The sequence below is a fragment of the Aquarana catesbeiana genome, linkage group LG05 (assembly GCF_042186555.1).
Source record: "Aquarana catesbeiana isolate 2022-GZ linkage group LG05, ASM4218655v1, whole genome shotgun sequence".
In the NCBI taxonomy this organism is placed as follows: Eukaryota; Metazoa; Chordata; class Amphibia; order Anura; family Ranidae; genus Aquarana; species Aquarana catesbeiana.
This window is the reverse complement of record NC_133328.1, coordinates 193,295,756-193,318,574: the sequence shown is the minus strand read 5'-3', so window position 1 is coordinate 193,318,574 and position 22,819 is coordinate 193,295,756. Positions and strand designations below refer to the sequence as shown.

Genomic DNA, 22,819 nt, shown 5'->3' with positions numbered 1-22,819 from the left:
ATCACAGGTATAAAAGCTGCATATTCCCCAGGTATGGCACTTCTTTCATTGGAAGACTTACCATAGTACGCCATTGGAAAGACACCAGGCCACCTCCTATAGCAGAAACCCTCCAATGAATAAACACGCATAGGATGTACGAAATACAATTCGCCTGGAGTCTAGGAAACCAGGGGAAAATTTCTAAATTATGGGATCCCTGGTCAACATGGTACCCACAAAACATGGGTCTCAGATTCTTTGGAAAAAATTAAATGGAAATACCACAGTGTAATAGCTATGATAAATCTTTCTATATAGGCTGTTCAAAGGACATACTAAGTTATTGTTGGTTTACTTTAGTTAACACTTCTTTATAATTTTCCTTTTATGTCATGTATTAATCTATTGCCATTGGTATATAACCATTATTCGTGGCCAAAGATAAGTAAATAAATTCTGCAAAGTGCGGATGAGGGGGGCTTCTCTCTTTCTCGAACACAGCTAGTTCCCATGTGGGGTGTTGGGGGAGAGGAGGAGTACCGTCTGAATAGCAGTCTTAGCATGAGGCTACTGATGTTGATGTAAATTATAAGTATGAGAATGTAAATATCTCTACCTTCTATGTATTCAACATGACAGCATTATTGATGGTAATGTACACGACTGTTCTTATTATTCTTTTGTTATTCTTTTGTAAAATTCCAATAAAAACATATTGCAATTAAAGTTCTTTAGATTAATGGAAAGGGGTGGCATTCTCGGCTGAGAATGGGGCCCACTTTCATATGTATATGGTTCAGACCTATTATAGGGTGTACTTACACTGCTATGCTGTCCTTGGCTAAGGACAAGTAATCACTACTTAATCACTTATGTATATATTGCACAATGTTATTATAGGGATAGGATGCATTTGCATTGCTGTTTATTTCTCTTTCAGGTGTTGCTGCACCAGTGTGTCTTCCTTGGACAAGGAGAGACAGGGATTCAACATGGATGACAACGCTAACCATTTATACCCTTTTACTACTGTATATATTAGATAGATAGTTAGGATATAGGGTCATTGCTTATGTTTCCTTTAAATATTTGGGTGGTGCGTCACCTTTGAATTGTACATAATGTTTGATATTTAATTTGCTCTGTGTGAACTATCATTCACTCATGTATCTGTCATACATGTTCATTTCACGTGGTACACCACGTGCACTGTTTGTCATTGTTATCCTTCCCATGTTTCCCCACCCATCCCAGTTTTTGCCAAGACATTCGCTCTTAGACTTGAGAGCTCAAATTATTTTTCTGCAAACTCCGAGACGTAGTTTTGTAGGCAGGGGGAGGATGTAGCAACCTGATGTTTACGCAGGAGTGCTCTTAAATTTACTTGCCAGGTATAGTTGCCTTGGCTAATTGCTAGGGATCAATTGATTTCACCCTAAGTCTGGAATTGCTGCACTTCTCTCTTCTGCCGCTAGGTTGCCGTGTACCTGGTGACATTAGATAAGACAAGGGCAATGCGAGGACAGATTAGGAGTATATAGCCAATGGGCAGGGGTTTTCCTAAATCCCTTGGCCTGCTGGGAGAACCTATATATTTGTGTGGAGTCAGGTGATCGGGGGGTTCTGTGCCACCTGGACGGCTGTCTGGGTGGACCTGTGTTGTGCTGCCCCGGGCTGCTAGGCCAGAGTCTGAGGCCTATCCCAGGGACATATGGCTGCTAGGTTGTCTGAGGGCCTATCCAGAAGCAAGAGAGCAGCGTAGGTTTGGGATTGCAGCTTGCAGTCCAACCAGAAGTAACGCTTCTGCCGGCCAGAGAATCCCTCGTGGTCAGAGGTAGAGGGGAAGCTGTCGCCACTAAGGGACCAACCACCTCATTACCAGGGACCACAGTGAGTAGCTGAAGCAAGTACCGGAGCAGTGTTCTCACCAACCAGGGATGGTGAAGAATTGGGAAACTTCAGCAGGTGTCAAGCCAGGGACCCAGCCAGCGGAGGTGACGCTTGCAGAGCAGCTTTGTGTGCCAAGCCAGGGACCAGGCAGGCCAGTGGGGTGACGCTTGAGAAGTATCTGGAGTGCCAGGCTAAGGACCCAGCAGGGAAGCGGGGGTGACGCTTGAGGAAGATACTGAGTGTGAAGATTGGAAGAGCTAAGGGGATCCAGTGGAACCCTCTCTCCCACAGTTCTGTTCAAGAGACAATAAATCTCTTTGCATTCAAGAAGTGTCTGGCACCCATGAATCTACCTTTCATTACACACACCATGCCTTGTAACCCACCCTACATAGAAGGATGTCAGCTGTATCTAACTCTGGAGGTAACTATTAGGCCTAAAGAGGCCTGGGACTTTGCTACATAAGTAAAAAAAAAAAAAAACCTCCCTGATGCTGTGGTGAAATGTTCTAACAACCTGCAACACAGTCTGTCTCCCCCAATGTCCTCACAACATCTGCCTCAAGCCTGGATACATACCTTCCTTTTCCTCTCTACAGAGCCCCAGTCATGTTATGTGTAGTTCTACTGCCATTCTGTAATACATGCTCAGTCTGTTTACAGACTATATCTCCCACAAGTCATAATTGCACCCAGCATGCTCTGCCCTTCCCACAGTCCACGGCAGCTCAGTTTTCTCTTCCTCTCTGCAATCCCTGGTGGTGGGTGGGGCTTTCCTCCTGTTCTCTCTGTAGTTGTATATGGTCCTTAACAGCTTAGGTGTGGGAGGATTGATGAAATACGAGCCAGCAACAGTAAAAGCCCGATATTTTCTGCCAGATAGAGCAGCACTGTAGACCAGGGGTTGTGTTTCAGGTTACAAGCAGCCTACTGCTGGAAAGATTTACTTTAGTTACTGGCAGGTCCACATTCAGCAGGATTGGTGACAAATCTTTTGGCAGGAAAACAGCTGGCCAATGACTGTAACCTTTCCCCTCACTGGGCGGTATCAGCACTTAACTCAGCTTTGTCATCTGGACTCACCTCTGGGTTATCTTCCGCCTTCCTTTTGTATCTTCTGACCTGCTCCACCACCCTCCCTCCCTTTTGTTCTGTCTTTCAATCTTTATGGGGTAGGGTAAAGTTTTAATTGACTGGTCTTTTAATGGTTAATATAGGTTCTGTTTTGTAATAGAGGTTAAAACTTATTTCATAATTAAAATGTATTTAAACCCAATATAGGGGCTTCAGCCTAGTTTTCCTACAACCCTTATCATGTGTTCATGATTAAGGTATGTGGCTATGGTATGATGGATGTCTACAACCACATGTCCACCCACCGCTGCCCCCAGAAAAAGAAGCAGACCCTCCTGTGACATCATGGGACCAGCTCGATGTCCATTTAGAGAAAAGTATGTATGTTTTTATAAAATATACTGGGAAGTGGGTTTCATAGGGGTGACGGAAGGTGGCGGTGTATACAATTATTACTCAACCTCTTGCCAAATCGCCCACAGTACATATACTGCAGGCATGCGGCACAGCCAGGCACCACGATGTACTGGTATGCAGCTCTACTTCCTGGCTGAGAAGCAGGGAGAATAAACAATCAGATCTGTTAGTAAAAGCAGCACACTCTACATTTGTTAGGCACCCAGAAAAAACCCTTTGCTTGCACCTTGATATTAACCCCTTTCCTAGTCAGTGTTAATAGTACAGTGTACAGTATTATATCTGATCACTGTATTAGTGTCACTAGTGACATTAGTTAGTGTCCCTCCCAGCCAGTGTCTGTTAGCGCCAGTTTTCCCGCCACACTATCACAGTCACACTATATGTCGCTGATCATCGCCATTATTAGTATAGCATCTATCGCTTTGTAAATTCCAGTATGTATACCATAGTTTGTAGATGCTATAACTTTCACACAAACCAATTAATATACACTTATTGGGATTTTTTTTTTACCAAAGACATGTAGCAGAATATATTTGGCCTAAATGTATAAAGAAATTTGATTTTATTGGATATGTTTTATAATAAAGAAAACATAGTTTGTTTTTTTTTCAAAACTTTCAATATTTTTTTGTTTATATAATAAAAAATAAAGAAAAACCCAGTGGTGTTTTATTTGTGTATTTCTCTTCCCCCCTCTCTCGCCCTTGTCCCTTCTGACTTTAGAGATACCCTCTAACTGGGGGGGCGAGGTATAAGAAATGGACACTATTTCAATAATGTCAGTTAATGCTAAGGGACTAAACACTCCCGAAAAGCGACATATACGCCTCCAGGATCTGAAAAGATCAAGGATTGACATAGCATTCATCCAAGAAACACATTTTAAAGGGCATGGTTTCCCTCTTCTTAGGAATAGAGCCTTTCCAATAGGCTACCATGCTACCAACCCTGTTGCTAAGACAAGGGGGGTGTCTATTTTGATTTCTGATAAGATTCCATGGACATGTACAGTACAGAGACCTTGATGGATGCCGGGGGGCAATACCTGCTCCTAAAAGGTAAGATTGGGGGGACAAGGGTAACCCTTTCTGCTTTTTATGCCCCTAATACACAACAAGATTTCTTTGTTAGGAAATTTTTGGATAAAACTATGAGATTCCAGGAGGGCCAATTGATTATGGGGGGAGATTTGAATATCCCTTTAGTTCCAGGTGAGGATACCTCTTCAGGGGTCTCAGCCATACCCGCGGGTGTCCGGAAGTGAACTGTTAGGTTTAGTGGATACATGGCGCCTTTTCCACTCTGGAGAAAGGGACTACTCCTTTTTTTCACCTTCACATAAATGCCACACTGCACGGGGACTTAGTTGTTCCTCTGGCACTTAAGGAATGTAATTTTCAGGGCACCTAATATGCCACTAGATCTTTTCTACTACGGTTACAATATGTAATATATGCTTTATTTACTCATCATAGATCCTATGGCCTCCTTACCCTCCAATTATACTTTGGCGCGGTATCAAGACTGTCCACGTCTGCTTTGGGTAGCTTCTGTGGTTGCACCCCACTTGCACGCGGCCCATTACTACCTCAGCTTCCGGGATGGACACCCTCTTTGCGGCCCTGGTCTTTCATCCTACACACCCCCAGCATCTACTTTTTGCATGTAAGTATCCAGGATCGGCATATTTGTCCCTTCCTGTTATACTTAGTATTACATTAGATTAATTATACTCCAATTTTTCTACATATTTGGGAGCATCCGCCCCTGATGAGTGTTCTATACATGAAAAGCGTCGGACAATTCAGGATGCCAACATACACTCATATGAGTTATCATTTTAGTCTACTGTCTATCACACAATTAGGTCTTTTCATCATACTGTGCCACCCCAAAGATTTGTGTATATATATGAATTCATGAGATTGCTCATTAATCTTCATATTGTCATGTGTTTCCAAGCTAATATTATTTTGTATCCTTGATATCCATGTTATATGTGTGGTTGCAATATTATCATGTGTTTTCAAGTCGATATCATTATGTATCCTTGATGTCCATGCCATATGTGTAATTGTATGTGTAAACTTATGATTTATTATTGTACTTGTTTTATACCACTGAGATCCAATTGTTGTGTCTTGCTTGACAATAAACAATTTTTTCTTTTACATACCCCCACTGTGTCGAGAACCTCATTTAAAGTCCCAAATTTCTCCCTTTTTTTCTGAATACTGACATTAGGGATGGAGGCACATGTATATGTGCCTCATTTAAAGTCCCACCCGTGTTTTTACACTTCCCCCCTCTTTGCATACTCCTTTTTTTCAGCTCCAAATAGGACATACTCGCGGATAGACTACTTTTTCATTCCGCACAATCAATTGCATGTAATAGAAGAAGTAAGTATTGGAAAGATCACCTGGTCAGATCATGCACCAATTTTTTTGAAGTATAATCTCTCAGATGTCCAACTCTCCGGCCCTGTGATGTGGAAATTAAATGAAAGTCTTCTACAGGACCCCATTGTGATAGAGGAGGTTCATAAAGAGGCAATGTGGTACTTTCAGATTAACAACACCCCTGAATGTAACCCCGGAGTGATTTGGGAAGCCCACAAAGCAGTGATGCGGGGAATTTTGATTAAACACCGGGCTAGGATTAAAAGAGAGAGAGAAGCCAAGCTAACATCGCTAATGGCAGATTTACATCGTTTAGAGACGTTGCATAAACGAATTCTTACTTTAGACGTGGAACGGGATCTTTTCACAAGGCGTAGACAGATTACAGATCTACTTTGATATAAAGCTAAAAAAGCAATACAAGTAGGAAGAAAGCAGAGTTATGAATATGGGAATAAATGCGGTAAACAACTAGCTAACTCTCTGAGGGAACAGCAATTAAGGACTTATGTTTCAATGATTATGGGAACTGAGGGTGAAAAATATCTGCTGCCCAGAGAAATAGCACAGAGGTTTGGGGACTTTTATTCAGCTCTGTATAATTTACATCTGAACCCCCAAAATCAAACTGCAGTGGAAGAGTATGTGGCATCTTCTGGGATGCCTAGTCTGGCGTCCATTGCACGGCAGGAATTGGAAATACCAATTACTCTGGAGGAAGTACAAAAAGTGGTGAATTTGGCAAAATTGGGGAAGGCTCCTGGCCCAGATGGCTTTACTGCCCAATATTATAAGCTGCTCTTTCCTATTTTAGGACCTTATTTGGTTAAAATGTATAACGGATTGGGAGATTTAGGTTTGTTTCAGATGAAATCTCTGAAAGCTTTAATTACGATCTTACCTAAGGAAGGCAAGGACCCATCACAGTGTGGGAGTTATAGACCAATATCCCTTTTAAATGCGGATCTGAAGCTTTTCTCTAAGATCCTGGCGATGCGGCTCCAACAGCACTTACCCCCCCTGGTCCATCTGGACCAGGTAGGGTTTGTTCATATGCGGGAAGCACGAGATAATATGATCAGGACTTTGAATTTAATTCATATAGCTAATACTTCTAAAACCCCATGCCTATTCCTGGGAACAGATGCGGAGAAAGCTTTTGATCGTATCAACTGGCAGTTTATGTTTGCAGTGTTAAGACAAGTAGGATTGGGAAATAATATGATTAGATGGATTTCAAGTATTTATATACAACCATCGGCTCAGGTTAAGGTGAACAGGGTACTGTCCCAGGTTTTTAGAGTCACAAATGGAACTAGACAGGGATGCCCACTCTCTCCAATATTATTTATTTTGTCCTTAGAGCCTTTAATGTGTAGGATTCGATCAAATTTAGATATTGGGGGTTTATCAATAGGAGGTATGCAGTATAAAACTTCGGCGTACGCAGATGATATGTTGTTCTCATTGACTAATCCGATAGTATCTTTACCTAACCTACTTCAAGAAATAGAGACATACGGCTCTGTATTGGACTTTAAGATTAACTTATCAAAATCGGAAGCTATGGGAGTTGGGATCCCTAATGACACATTAAGAACACTGAAGTTAGGCTACAAATTTAAATGGTCAGACCAAGCCTTGAAATACTTGGGAACTTCTATCCCAGCAGATCTTTCACATACATACAATCTTAATTTTCCACCAATATTACATAGAGTGCGAGTTCTGCTGGAGGGATGGCAGAGAGGGTTTCACTCCTGGTTTGGGAGGTGCAATATTATTAAAATGAATATTTTGCTGAAGTTTTTGTACTTATTCCAAGCATTACCTATCGATATACCTAAATATTATTTCAAACAGATACATTCCCTTTTTTACCAGATTTATTTGGGCAAATAAAGACCCAAGGATCAGTAGATCTCTGTTGACTATACCCAAACAAAATGGTGGACTAGCTGTACCAGACCTGTACAAATATTACCAAGCGGCCCTATTGAGTCGGCTGGTTGATTGGAGCAGACATGGGGATTGGAAGATCTGGCCTGCCCTGGAGTAGGCTCAGAGCAGTGCTCTACTGCAACGAGCCGCTTGGTGCTACAAAGGTCTCACAGCTGTCACAAAGGTACATCCGTTGATAGGACCTTCCCTAAAGATGGGCTTTGAGCTCTTCTCTAAGGGTAAACTATCGGCAATAATCTAACCATTGTTTCCAATATTGGGGAATCCCCAGTTTGAACCGGGTCTTGGGAAGGGAAATTTTACGGTACTGATAGACCAGGGGATCTTCCAGGCCTTTCATTTTTTAACTGAGAGAACATGGCCCACGATATCTTCATTGACAACAGGACCCACACTATATCAATTGGACTTCTTGTGTGTGGTACAGCTGAGACAATTTCTAAACACTTTAACCCCACCAAGTAGCTATGAGCGCACTTTAACTACTTTTGAGAGATATTGTAATGGAAGAGGTGTATTTCATCAAACCCTGTCCAAAACGTATGCGCTGTTGCTTGCACCCTTGGAGGACTTTCGGTTGCCCTTTTTTAGGGAGTGGGGGAGAGATCTGGATCGAACCTTTACGGAAGAGCAATGTATTAATATAATACATAATACATTGAGTCGTCGATCTGTATAGGAATCCAGGAGACAAACTTTAAGATTTTGTCCCGGTGGTACCACACCCCAGCATTCCTAAACAGATGTTATCCGGAAGTAGCAGATAACTGTTGGCGCTGTGGGGAGAAGGAGGGGATGTTAATGCATATTTTTTGGTCCTGTCTCAGAATAGGGAACTTTTGGAAAGAAGTTAGGAGAATTGCTCAAAAATTTAGTGATCAGGAGATTCCGGAGGATCCATCTTTCTATTACAGGATACTAAAATCTCAGTTAAATTATATAAGAAACCTATCATATTGGCAATGTTTCCCTCACACAGACACAACATGTGAGGAAAGGAATGCCGATAACCAGCTGATCACATGGTAAAGGGCCGCTGTGATTGGCTCTTTACCGCGTTCTGTGTGTCCCATAGATACAGCCTTCACAGAGTGCGACTGAGGGGGGGGGGGGGGCTGAGAGAGGGAGGGGCTAAGAGAGGGGGCTAAAAGAGAGGGGGGAAACTGACAGAGAGATGGGGGCTGAGAGAGAGGGGCAGAGAGAGAGGGTGGTGGACAGAGAGGGGGGCTGAGAGGGTGGTTGAGAGAGAGGGGGGCTGACAGAGAGGGAGGCTGAGAGAGAGGGAGGCAGACAGAGGGTGGTTGAGAGAGAAGGTGGTTGAGAGAGAGAGGGGGAGCCTGAGAGAGGGTGGTTGAGAGAGAGAGAGAGAGAGAGAGAGAGAGAGAGAGAGAGAGAGAGAGAGAGAGGGGGAGGCTGAGAGAGGGTGGTTGAGAGAGAGAGGGGGGGAGGCTGAGAGAGGGTGGTTGAGAGAGAGAGAGAGACAGAGAGACAGAGAGAGAGAGAGAGAGAGGGAGGCTGAGAGAGGGTGGTTGAGAGAGAGAGGGAGGCTGAGAGAGGGTGGTTGAGAGAGAGAGAGAGGGGGAGGCTGAGAGAGGGTGGTTGAGAGAGAGAGAGGGGGGGAGGCTGAGAGAGGGTGGTTGAGAGAGAGAGAGAGGGGGGGCTGACAGAGAGGGTGGCTGAGGGAGAGGGGGACTCAGAGAGAGGGTCTGAGAGAGTGGGGGAACTGACAGAGAAAGGGGGATGATAGAGAGAGAGGGGGGTGAGAGAGAGGGGGGCTGACAGAGGGGGGACTGACAGTGCCCATCTCATTAGTGCATATCAAATGCATCCCCATCAGTGCCCACCAAATGCAGCTTATCAGTGCCCACCAAATGCAGCCTTATCAGTGCCCACCAAATGCAGCCTTATCAGTGGACACCAAATGCAGCCTACCAGTGCCCATCAATTGCAGCCTACCAGTGCAGTGCCCACCAAATGCGGCCCACCAGTGCCGTACCCACCAAATGCAGCCTATCGGTGGAGTGCCCACCAAATGCAGCCCTCCAGTGCAGTGCCCACCAACAAATGCAACCCACCAATCATGCAGTGCCCACCAAATGCAGCATATCAGTACCTGGCTCACGATCTCCTGCTGAGCTTGGATTTGAATTGTCCGCCAGGGTGGCCACTGTAAGAAAGTCAATCTCTCATTGGATCAGTGTACCATCTATCACAGAAGCCGGTCTAGGAGGCAGGACTTTCTTACAGTGTCACCAAACAATTCAGAACCCCAGCTCAATGACACAGCAGGAGATTACTGCTGTGTGCCACACACGAGGAGGAGGGGGGGCTCCACTTAAGCTTCAGTGCCCGGGCACAGTGCACCTGCCCAGGATCGGCCCTGCAGCTGGGATATTGCGTGGCACTTGCGGGTGTCAGGGAGCCACAGGCAGAATGTGGGAGACTTGGGATGTCTGCTATAGCATGGTCAGAGAGTAAATTAGCGCAGTGTTGAATAGCAAAAACATGGCCCAGTCATGAATGGGATTAAACCTTCTGGAGGTCAAGTGGTTAAACCCCTTAGCGTCTCCTTTTCCCACCATGACTTTTATACTGGCTTTTCACAATGACAAATGCAGTCGTTTTTATGATGAATGAAAGGTTTAATGCAGTATAACAGTTTTAGTCGTTAAATCATACAATTTTTTATAGAGGTAAGTATCTGGTTTATGTGTCTCTTTCGCTCATTGCCTTTACTTGATTACTCGGAGCTTTTTCTGTGAAAACTCAAGGCCTTAACAGGAACAATAAAGTTTCACGAAAAAGGAAAAAAAGCGCCAGCTCAGCGTATACGATCCAGCGCCAACTCTCCGCCCACTAAACCATAGGGATCCAGAGAGCAGGGATAGAGCGTCCACCTTAGTATTTCCTGTGGGCTGGTGCACGTAGACGAAGTGTTATGTGATAGGAGCAGGCGGGGCAGACATCCGGTGACGTGTGTGATATAGAAGTCGGCGTGTGAGCAGTGCTACGTGTCCTAGTGATCAGAGGCCGGTGAGAGAACAGTGTCTGAGCAGCTACATCATACACACGGTAAGTATAGATGGGACTCGGGGGGTATGGAATGAGGACACAGTGAACCGGGATTATTCTTTACAGGGAGTCAGTGCCAGCTCTCCGTAGTACCTCCGTGTGTTTCCTGTGAATAATAGGCTGCAGTTAGACGTCAAAGTGACTCTAAACTTGGGTTTAAGAAAAGTTCTCTATATGTGTATTCCTATATCATATATTTCTCTCAGCCTCCTCCAAATCCCTTCCTTCCCGCTGTGATGTGACTACATTCATTCTCCATGTCCCCTGTATGCAGATATGTAGACACTCTCTTCCCAAGATGGACTATGGGATGTGTAGTGTGCATAGAGCAGTGTACTGTACATCATCACAACTAATGTACACTGATAGAAATAGATTGCAGGACCATTAATTAGTGGACATGTAATGGATTCTTTTTGGAAAATAAAGATTTAGTGTGCTTTCTCCATCTGTGTGAAACATTGGGTCTCTGGGGCTGTGATATCCTGTGTGAACCCTTCCTAAGTGTACGAGATGTATGTGAACCTATAAATGTATGTCTAGGAGAATGTAAAGGTGGAGGGATGTCTGTAATCTGTGGGGTGTTTTTTTTTTTTTTTTTTTCTCATGCATTTGATGTGTTCCGTACATTGTGTGCAGCTTGCTAGGGTGTAAAGTGGCAGTCTCTAACCTTCTTTTTGGTACTAGGGACCAGTTTCAGTTTAGTGGCAGCTTATTTTTCCAGGAATCAGGAGGGGGGGGGTATATACAGAGTCGGTCCACAGCTGTGCTACAGTGTGCTCAGCTCCCCTCAGCAGTGCGGTCCCCATTAAATTATTGTAACGCAGACTGCACTGTAAAGGGGCACTGTGATATAAAGAGGACTGCACCGTAGAGCTGCACAATTAATCGTTAAAAAAATCTTGATCTCGATTCAACCCCCCGATGATCTCTATTGCTGAGTTTGCCGATTCTTTCATATAACAAGTGGAGAGACTTATCGGCTCACTCAGCTGTCAAAAAGAAAACATCCAGCAGTCTGCCAAGTTTTTCATGAAACATTGTAACTAACTCTTCCTTCTTGGATCAAAGGGATAAAACTTCTGTGTGGAAAAAAAAAAAAAAAAAAAATCCAGGCAGTCTGCCAAGTTTTTAAACAACGTGTAAATGCAGGAAGTTTAACCACTTAAAATCTAAATCTTTTTCTGACACTTGTTTCTTAAAGCGGAGCTCCACCCTAAAGTGGAACTTCCGCTCATCGGATCCCCCCACCTCCGGTGCCACAATTGGCACCTTTTAGGGGGGAGGGGGTGCAGATACCTGTATGATACAGGTATCTGTACTCCGGGAATAGCTAGCCGCAGATGCCGCAACGCTTCACTTCCTGATTCCCTGACCGAGGATGGTGGCGGGGGCAGCCGAGAACCGAGCGATTGCTCATCATCTGCTGCCGACATCGTGGGCACCCTGGACAGGTAAGTGTCCATTTATTAAAAGTCAGCAGCTGCAGTATTTGTAGCTGCTGGCTTTTAATTTTTTTTTTTTTTTTTTTTTTTTTTTTGAAGGTGGACCTCCTCTTTGTTAAAATCAGTATTTTTTTTTTCCTAGAAAATTACTTGGAACCCCAAACATTATATATATTTTAGCAGAGACCCTAGGGAATAAAATGTTAATTGCTGCAATGTTTTATGTCACACTGTATTTGCCCAGCGGTCTTTTAAACGCAATTTTTTGGGGAAAAAATACACTTCAATGAATAAAAAAAACCCTGAAACCGTAAAGTTAGCCCACTTTTTTTTTTTTTTTTTTTCGTTTTAATGTGAAAGATGATTTTACGCCGCGAGAATCGTGATCTATCTTCTAAGCAAAAAAATCATGATTCTCATTTTAGCCAGAATCGTGCAGCTCTACTGCACTAAGGGCCCATTCACACCACAAACTGCACATAACTGCATTTTTGATTGCATGTTTACATTGATTTGAAGCACTCTTGAATGTGTTTTCGGTACATTTTTCTACACACTTTGGGCTTGACTTAAAGCGGAGTTCCACCCAAAAGTGCAACTTCCTGTCATCTGATTCCCCCCCCCCCCCCCCTCCGGTGCCATAATTGGCACCTTTTCGGGGGGGAGGGGGCAGGATACCTGTCTTTGACAGGTATTCTTTCCCACTTCTGGGAGCCTCAACCACGGCTATTGACGTCATGGCTGGGGCTCCCTTTTCCTCCCCTGTCGCCGGGCCAGTAGGGCCTCACGCATGTGCAGTAGGGTTCCCGGCATGCAGCAGAAAGGCTACACTGCCGGGTACCCATACCCACAATGGCAGCACTCGACAGCTAAAGGAAACATCAGCTGCGGTGCCATCATCGCTGGACTCCAGGACAGGTACGGTAAGTGTCCTATTATTAAAAGCCAGCAGCTGCAGTATGTGTAACTGCTGTTTTTTTACTTTTTTTTTTTTTTCTTTTGGGGTGGATCTCCGCTTTAAAGGGGCAAAGTGTGTGACGTTTGAAGTGCGCTCCCTGCATTTGCAGTGCAGAAAAATGCAGCATGCAATACTTCTGTTTGTTTTTTCTGTGCTGAACTGCATTGCAATGATGTCAACTATGCCCTTAGGATCACCTTGATTTTGGGCTTTCTGTTAAGTTCCCTTAATACCACTGTGCCCCTAGCAATTACAGCTTCCTCCATCACAGTGCCCCTTGCAGTCCTGAACCTCCCCTTTCCTGTCTAACATCAGAGACCCCTGTTAATCTCTGCTTCCACGTGCACAGTCCTACATATTGGTAAGGCAAAGACAGTTATCAGCCTGTGTGTTCTTGCCCCACCAACGATGTTATCCTATCAGCAGAATGGGGGTGGGAGGAGCTGCAGGTCTGGAAAGCGGGTTGGAGCTGCCCAACTCATGTTAAAGCGGTTGTATACCCGCTGGCTTTTTTTTTTTTTTTTTTCTCCTACACCTGCAAGGGAAAAGGCATAATGAGCTAGTATGCACCGCATACTAGCTCATTAAATACTTACCTTAGAACGAGGCGCCGGCATCTCACCCTGTCCACGCCGAGGGAGCTGACATTTCCCCTCGGCGTGTCTTCCGGGTATCACGGCTCCGGCGCTGTGAGTGGCCAGAGCCGCGATGTCGTCACTCCCGCGCATAAGCGCAGGAGACTTCTGTCCGGCAAGCTCCGGAGTTTGCCGGGCTGTCAGCCGAGAATCCCCTGTGCGCATGCGCCGCTCATTGCGAGGGGAATATCTCCTAAACCGTACAGGTTTAGAAGATATTTTTTTTTTACCTACAGGTAAGCCTTATTATAGGCTTACCTGTAGGTAAAAGTTAAAAAAAAAGGTATACAACCACTTTAAGAAGCGGGTGATTACCTGCTTGTTATGAAAAGACTCCTCTGTGCAGATCTTCATCTCCTCCCACCCCTTGCTCTGCTGATAGCCTGTGTTCTCTCCTGGCTGCACAGCAGGAGTTGAGTGGTAACCACAGTCTAGGCAACTAGGCCCAAAACATAAATGTTTCATGCATGCATATTGCATTTATAAAAAAAAAAACTGCATCTGCTGATAGGATTTGTTTACATCTCCAGCGGTCTTGGAAAAGCGATCTGCAGTAGATCACTTTCAGAGAGCAGTGCAGGTCCAGCTAATGGGCATTCGGGAGGTGATGCAGCCACCTCCCAAATGCCTTTTTTTTTTTTTTTTTTTTTTTTTTTCTGGCAGGCGAATGGGCTTTTTGAATGGAGAATACAGTGCCATAACCAGGAGCCCAGCTTTTGGCTCAGTTTCAGCTTGTCTTGTTCTTTGGCAGTACTGCCCGCTGAAAGTGTTGGGGGATAATTTGTGCTCCAAAGCATTGTGGCCACGATATGTGTGCATTCCCTCTCCATGCAGTAGGGGTTTGTAAAAACACAGCTCAACTATTCCTGTTCATTAATAGCCCAGCCAGTTACCTGTTCTTTTTACAGTAGAATGACATTTCCAGGCATATCATTTTTATACTGCATATTTTTTGCTATATTGTTTATTGTACTTCAACTTTTTTTTTTTCTTTTTAGACACCATGGATCAGGTAATGCAGTTTGTTGAGCCCAGCCGCCAATTTGTGAAAGATTCTATCAGACTTGTCAAGAGGTGTACTAAACCAGACAGAAAAGGTGAAAAATTGTGTTTTTTTTTTTTTTTTGTTTTTTTTTTCTTCTTTTTTTTTTTTTTTTACAGAGGGGGGATTTGACTAATACTACAGACCTCATGTCTAGGGTTTTGTTAGTGTGACACACCCTAGAAAATAAGCTGTAGCTTGGGGGTTGCTTATGTGGAAAGGGGAAGATTTGAAAAAATTTAGATTAGTGATACAGTAAAGTAGAACTCAAAGTAAAGATTTTACTCTGATGGGATCTTCTGTGTGGTCATAGCGGGAAAAGATGGCTGCTGACATTTCTTTGTATTTCCATTCACAAGACACAGTGCAACTCACGCATGGGCAGTAGGAAACAGGCTGTGATGCCGCAAGGCTTCATTTTCTGTTTCCCTTACTAGAGATGCCTGCACCAGAAGCCAGTTGAAGAATCGGTTTGGATGAGGACATCATTGGTTCCAGGGGCAGGCAAGTGTCCTTCTATTAAGCCAGCAACTACAGTATTTGTGGTTGCTGACTTAGTTTTTCTGGGGGGCAGCCTGGAGGTCCTCGTTAACCACTTGCCTACTGGGCACTTTCACCCCCGTTCTGCCCAGATCAGCTTTCAGTGCTGTCGCACTTTGAATGGCTATTGCGTGGTCATGCAATCCTTAGTTTTAGGCTGAACTTCCACTTCAGTTCTGTTTGTATCAGAGATAACTTGGTTTAACGACAGCACGAGTCTTGGGCTCCATGCATACCAGCTCAAAAATGCTTGATAAAAACGCTCATAAGGCTTTTGTCAACTTCTAGGAGCTTTTTATTCAATATAATTTTTTTTTTTTTTTCATTTTTTTGAGACTGTGCTTTCTTTTGGTGGTGTTTACTTACCACTGGGTTTTACATTTTTGCTGAACAAACAAAATAAAATAAACTGAAAATTTTGAAAGGTTTTTCTTAGTTTCTGTAATAAAACTTAGTAACTATATAACTTGTTTTTTCTCCTTCACTGCACTGTTGGCTGCACTGATCATTAGGACACTGATAATCAGTGCCCCAATTATCAGTGTAGATGTCGCCTGTGTGAATTGCCACTTGCTGTCAGCGTGAGGAGAGGACTGCTAACTGGTAAATCCTGTTTATGCTGTGATTAGACACCAGACAATGGTACATATAAGAAAAAACAGGAATTAAGGAAACCATTCCAAAAAGCAATTCTTCAGAGAAACAGGCAATTTAGCAAAAAATATATAAAGTTTAATTATGCAAATACATTTAACACTAATCAAAAATAAACAATACCATCAACAATTCATTAAAATTAGACAACGTTGTCTGCATACTCAGATGGCCACCACACACATCCATACACCCCCCGTTGATAACTTTAAGTAATTAAAATCACAATTGTTTCCTGGGGGAGAAGTAATATTCCTCCAGGAAACGCAAGTACTGGTAAATAGTCAAACAAGAGCAAAGGCAAAGCTCTAAACGTGTGTAGCCACAATATTGCATGCAAGTAGTTGCTAGTAAATGCAGTAAGTCGGTTGAAATTGCATAGACCGTGATTGACTTTGAGCATAGGACCGGGGCCAGTCACAGAGAGTTGCAGTGTGGATGGATGGTGTACATGAAGGAAGTGTCTGTTCTTGAGCCAAAGTTGCACGGCAGTTTGTGCAGGCTAAAGAACACCTTTGCTGGCGGGTAGGTATGTGTCTAGGGTGCAGGTGAGTATGTATGTATGTATGTATGTACAAATCTCCCGGTCGGGAGGTGTAAAACTGGGGACCTCACCTCTTTCCCGACAGCCCCCACAGCCTCTGCATCGGTGAACAAGAATTACGACGTCAAAATCAGAGTCAGTGAACACGTCCAAAGCATTGTTAACAAGGACGATGAATGCCCCTTGGCACTGCACTTCATCAAATTTCATGATGGTGACCCCACTGGACTCCTCTTTAAGGGTATCTACAGGTTGAATTAACACCTTTTAGAAGGGGTGATTTTGATAGGATTTTATGTCAAAAGGAGAAAATATGGATATACAATTTAAACAGCATGCAACCGAGGGGGTTAAATCATGAGTGCAATCTTTCTGTATTTCTTACACCGTAGTAGCCTGGTTATTAAGCAATGGTTGTCTATGTCTTCTTTTCAGTCTCATTTAATTTTTGTTTCTATTTTCCTTTTTATTGTATTCTTTATTATTTTTTTCTTATTTCCTTCATTGTTTGTTTATTTTTTATTTCTATTTTTATTTACTTGACTTCGTTTTCCTTTCCCTCTGTGGGTCTATTGGGATCCCTGCACTCCCAGCCTGACTCGCTGATGTATCATTGTTAATTAGTTATGCGGACACCTGGGTAACCAGGCGCCGATGCCATCAGTTTTCCGTGAGTGCAACTGGAAAGCCCCAGAATCTAAGGACGGCTGTGGCTGCCTTGTTGCTCTCTGAGGGACATCAATATTCCTGCTTGCACTCAATGGAATGAACCGTGGAAATAGACGGAAGCCAGCCTTAGAGCTCACGGCAGTTAGGAAACGCAGAATCAGCTTGCTCACCGGTGCAGAGGCTGTGGGGGCTGTCAGGAAAGCGGTGAGGTCTCCTGTTTTACACCTCCCGACCGGGAGGTTTGTATATACATACATACATACTCGCCTGCACTCTAGACACATACCTACCCGCCAGCATAGATGTTCTTTAGACTGCACAAACTGCCGTGCAACTTTAGCTCATAAATAGACCCTTCCTTCATGTACACTATCCATCCACACTGCAACTCAGTGACTGGCCCCGGTCCTATGCTCAAAGTCAATCACAATCTGTCTATGCAATTTCAACCGACTTACTGCATTTACTAGCACCTACTTGCATGCAATATTGTGGCTACACACGTTCGGATCTTTGCCTTTGCTCCAGTTTGACTATTTACCAGTACTTGTGTTTCCTGGAGGAATATTACTACTTCTCCCCCAGGAAACAATTGTGATTTTCATTACTTAAAGTTATCAACGTGTGTGTGTATGGTGGCCATCTGAGTATGCAGACAACGTTGTCAAATTTTAATGAATTGTTGGTGGTATTGTTTGTTTTTGATTAGTGTTAAATGTATTTGCATAATTAAACTTTTATATTTTTTTTTTTTTTTGATAAATTGCCTCTTTCTCTCTGGAGAATTGCTTTTTGGAATTGTTTCCTTAATTCCTGTTTTTTTTTTTTCTTATATGCTAAACCAATTCAGAGGAACTCACCACAGATCCTAATCAGAGAATTTTTCTGATTTGTGAGCATTTGGCTAACCACAAGCAGGTGCTTCTTAATTTTGTACCTTGATCTGCGAATTTAATTTGCTTAGGTTGAGCCTTTAAGTCATTTTTTATTTCTTATTTCTGGTCAGACAATGGTACATAGTTTCATGTAGTATTAGGCTCCATGCAGTCTAGTGGTTTTTAAGTTCCTAAAAGCTAAATGGTGTTATCCTACGTGTCCATGCACACTAGTAGTTTAGTGGGGTGTCTTATTTTCTAATTTTTTTTTTTTTTCACAAGGGGGGGGCCCTAAGACTCCAGTACTGTTGTCATACCACATTATCTCTGATTTAGCCAATCTTTTCCCCACACACGGGAAGGAGAGAGGGAGGAAAAAATAGGAATTAAAGTGGAAGTTCAGACTAAAACTAAAATCTCTATCTACTTGCATCCACAATCTCTAAGACTAACCTAACTAGCCCTCTGAAGCAAAAATGCATACCTTTTTTCTGAAGCTGCTTCGGTCCCACACTGAGCTATCATCGGGGCTTCAGTGTGTAGGAGTATGCAGAAGAGGCAACGGACAACGGAAGCCACAGTAACTCTATGGGTGATGTAAATTCCCAGCCATTTGTCGACTGTCTCCTGCACTCAGCATATGTCACTGGATACGAGATCGGCTTTAGAAAACGTATGTATAGCAATTTTTGCTTTATAGGGCTATATAGGTTAGTCTTTAGATTTACATATTTTAGTTTTAGGCTGAACATCCACGTTTAAAAAGTACCTTAGGAAGGACTCAGTCCAGATTTGCTTTGGTAAATCTAAAGGAAAATTGGACAAAGGTGCTAATCATATATGATGTGGCTAATCATGTTTAATTTTATTTGCAGAATTCCAGAAGATCGCAATGGCAACTGCAATTGGTTTTGCAATTATGGGATTTATTGGATTCTTTGTAAAACTAATTCACATCCCCATCAATAATATTATAGTGTAAGTGTAAATCAAATAATTTTATTAGGATTGGAATTTTCTGCCACAAACAAAATGATCGCCAACACATTCTGTATATGTCCTGGTCTGTAATAATGGAAATGTGTAACTGTATGATCTGAGCCTGGATGGAAAGCTGTTCATTTAACCACTTCAGTTCTGGAAGGTTGTACCCCCTTCGTGACCAGGTTTTTTTTTTTTTTTTTTTTCTATTTAGCACTATGCTACATTAACTGGTAATTGCACGGCCATGTAACTCTGTACCCAAATGACATTTGTGTATATTTTTTTTTTTTTTAAATGGAAATTTCTTTTGGTGGGGTTTGATCACTACTGGGTTTATTATTTTTATTCTATAAATGGAAAGACCCCAAATTTTGAAGATAATTTTTTTACTTTCTGCTATAAAACCTATTCCACAAAGAAGGATTTCTTCATACATTTAGGTCAAAATTGTATTCTGCTACATGTCGTTTTTTTTACTTTTTATTTTTTTTTTAATAAGTGTATATTGGTTTGTGTGAAAGTTCTAATGACTACAAACTATGGTATATACAGCGGGTTAAATAAGTATTCAACATGTCACCATTTTTCTAGGTAAATCAATTTCTAAAGGTGCTATTGACATGAAATTTTCACCACATGTCGGTAAAAATTCATACATACAGTATCTCACAAAAGTGAGTATACCCCTCACATTTTTGTAAATATTTTATTATACCTTTGCATGTGACAACACTGCAAAAAAAAATGACTTTGCTACACTTAGAGTACAACTCTAAGTGAAAATGTCCAAATTGGCCCCAAAGTGTCAATATTTTTTGTGGCCACCATTATTTTCCAGCACTGCCTTAATCCTCTTGGGCATGGAGTTCACCAGAGCTTCATAGGTTGCCACTGGAGTCCTCTTCCACTCCTCCATGACATCACAGAGCTGGTGGATGTTAGAGAGCTCATGTTCCTCCACCTTCCCTTTGAAGATGCTCAACAGTTAATTTTGGCAGCAAATTTCGATTTAGTTTTAGTCTTAGGACTAAAATGGCATTTTAGTTTTAGTCTTCTGCAATTGTTTTAGTCGACTAAATCTGTACATTTTAGTCGACTAAAATGTCCTACGTTTTAGTCGACTAAAATCTTCTAATGGGTGTAATTAAATTGTAATGCATTAGTTAACATTTCTCTACAATTTCCAAACTCATTATATACTGCTGGAGTGAAAAATCTAATATGTTATTTATTATGGTATTGAGGTATGAACATGCACTATGGACCAGTGTCAATTTTGAAGTCAAATTTCAATTTAGTTTTTAATCTTTTGACTAAAATGGCATTTTAGTCCCATTTTAGTCTTGGTCGTATTTTAGTAGACTAAAATAATAATCATTTAGTCAACTAAAATGTTTTAGTCTACGAAATTAACACTGATGCTCAATAGGGTTTAGGTCTGGAGACATGGTTGGCCAGTCCATCACCTTTACCCTCAGCTTCTTTAGCAAGGCAGTGGTTGTCTTGGAGGTGTTTGGGGGCAGTTATGTTGGAATGCTGCCCAGTCTCTGAAGGGAGGGGATCATGCGCTGCTTTAGTATGTCACACTACATGTGGGCATTCATGGTTCCCTCAAACTGTAGCTCCCCAGTGCTGGCAGACCTCATGCAGCCCCAGACCATGACACTACCACCACCATGCTTGACTGTAGGCAAGACACACTTGTCTTTGTACTCCTCACCTGGTTGCTGCCACGCACACACTTGACACCATCTGAACCAAATACATTTATATCTTGGTCTCATCAGACCACAGGACATGGTTCCAGTAATCCATGTCCTCAGTCTGCTTGTCTTCAGCAAACTGTTTGTGGGCTTTCTTGTGCATCATCTTTAGAAGAGGCTTCCTCCTGGGAAGACATCCATGCAGACCAATTTGATGCAGTGTGCAGCGTAAAGTCTGAACACTGACAGGCTGACCCCACCAACCCCTGCAGCAATGCTGGCAGCACTCATATGTCTGTTTCCCAAAGACAACCTCTGGATAGGACGCTGAGCATGTGCACTCAACTTTTTGGTCGACCATGGAACCTGTCCTTGTAAACCGCTGTATGGTCTTGACCACTGTGCTGCAGCTCAGTTTCAGGTTCTTGGCAATCTTCTTATAGCCTAGGCCATCTTTATATAGAGCAACAATTCTGAGAGAGATTTAACACCTGAGACTGCGTAACATGACACCGGGGAGGGAAAATGGCTAATTGTGCCCAATTTGGACATTTTCACTTAGGGATGTACTCACTTTTGTGACATACTGTATGAATATGTTCAGAAATTAAGTTATGTGTAACAAAGAGGAATGATGCAAGGAAAAAGTATTGAACACGCTAACTAAAATTTTATTTAAAGTGTTACCCCAGCAATTCATATTCCTGGTATGTGGCTGCTGTACTTGTATAAGAAAGTATCCTGTTCTTTGTATTGTTTGCTTTGTGTGAAATTGCTTTAATACTTTTTTCTTTTTCTCTTAATTTTCAGTGGCAGCTAGACTTCCCGGCTCAGGCAACCTCAAGGATTTAAACTTCACCGTTGTGTTAATGAACAAGTTCTAGTATTTTTTGTTCTTATGTATATTTTTTATTTGGCTTCATTCATGTAATAAAACCTGTAAAAATTTTTTTTTTTTTTTATATTCTTCTTTTAATTATGTGTGCCATATATTAAAAGTTGGTTTGGGCTAGTGAAGATGTTTTGTAAAAATTGTGCATGCTGTAATAACATGAGACCATACAGTAGCAAACACTTGGGCAAGGGTTTGCATTTATTCCATTGTACATGTATAACTCTAAAGGATTGGCATGGCCTTTCCCTCTCTCCTTTTAACAGAATAGGAATTTATTCAGTATATAGGTATAAAACAACACTAAAAACTTGCGTGAACAATGTTGGAGCACTTACAGAGTGCTATAGCAGGTAGGAGCTTCCACGTGCAGTGTCAAAGAAGCACAGCTGGGAGGTCTCTATTGAGGGATCCATGAGCACCGTGTGTTAGCCGCAGCTGGAGCGTCGGTAAGCCTTGTGCATATCTCCCAGCTTTTGTTTTTACTTTTTTTTTTTTTTTGGTAGTGTTTGTGGTGCTGTTCAAATATAATAGTGCTTTGCAGTAATGTGTTAACATAGTACATTAATGTAAAGGGGTCTTAAGTGTGAGAGTAGTGCTTAACGAAGATGGACCATTAGTAGCAGAAATGAGGATACTGACTGCATACATATGTATAAAGAACAGTACCACTGAATCCCAACATTCTGTCATAGTTGTGTGATGCCCTATTGATCTGTTTATCAATGTTCTGCTATATCAGATATTTGGTTATACAGTACTTTAGGGTGAAACCTTTAGGTCACTTTTATATTGTCATTCATTAATCAGCAAATGGCCATTTTTAATTAAATTGGATAGGTGCCAATTAATACTGCATTTCTTCACATGGAAGCCTTTGTGAGAATTTAGAGCAGTGGTTGTCAACTTGCAAGGTAAAAGGAGGCCTCAAATGTCTCCAATGGGCTGCATATAGAATTTATTGTATGTAATGCTCCAGAACACTTACAAACTAAAGACTTACACAAGAAAATGGTCAGAGATTGTTCTTGTGCAGTGGTTAGAGACTTAAGTCATACTATAGACCAGGGATA

The 22,819-nt window shown here is 42.4% G+C and overlaps 1 protein-coding gene across 1 annotated transcript; it reads left to right on the top strand.

Moving 5' to 3' along the window:
- Nucleotides 1–10,665: 10,665 nt before the first annotated feature.
- On the top strand, nt 10,666–21,803 carry SEC61G (SEC61 translocon subunit gamma). The gene is made up of 4 exons (XM_073630454.1): nt 10,666–10,805; nt 14,842–14,940; nt 19,043–19,145; nt 21,665–21,803. The coding sequence occupies exons 2-4, from the start codon at nt 14,847–14,849 to the stop codon at nt 21,672–21,674; spliced, it is 207 nt and encodes a 68-aa protein (XP_073486555.1). The 5' UTR covers nt 10,666–10,805; nt 14,842–14,846; the 3' UTR covers nt 21,675–21,803.
- The last annotated feature ends 1,016 nt before the right edge of the window (nt 21,804–22,819 follow it).

What these genes read in the sequence shown, in the direction of transcription:
- SEC61G (XM_073630454.1), top strand. Translation starts at nt 14,847, where the DNA reads ATGGATCAGGTAATGCAGTTTGTTGAGCCCAGCCGCCAATTTGTGAAA. An exon ending in TACTAAACCAGACAGAAAAG is followed by an intron (nt 14,941 to 19,042) that starts GTGAAAAATTGT and finishes TTTTATTTGCAG; the next exon opens with AATTCCAGAAGATCGCAATG.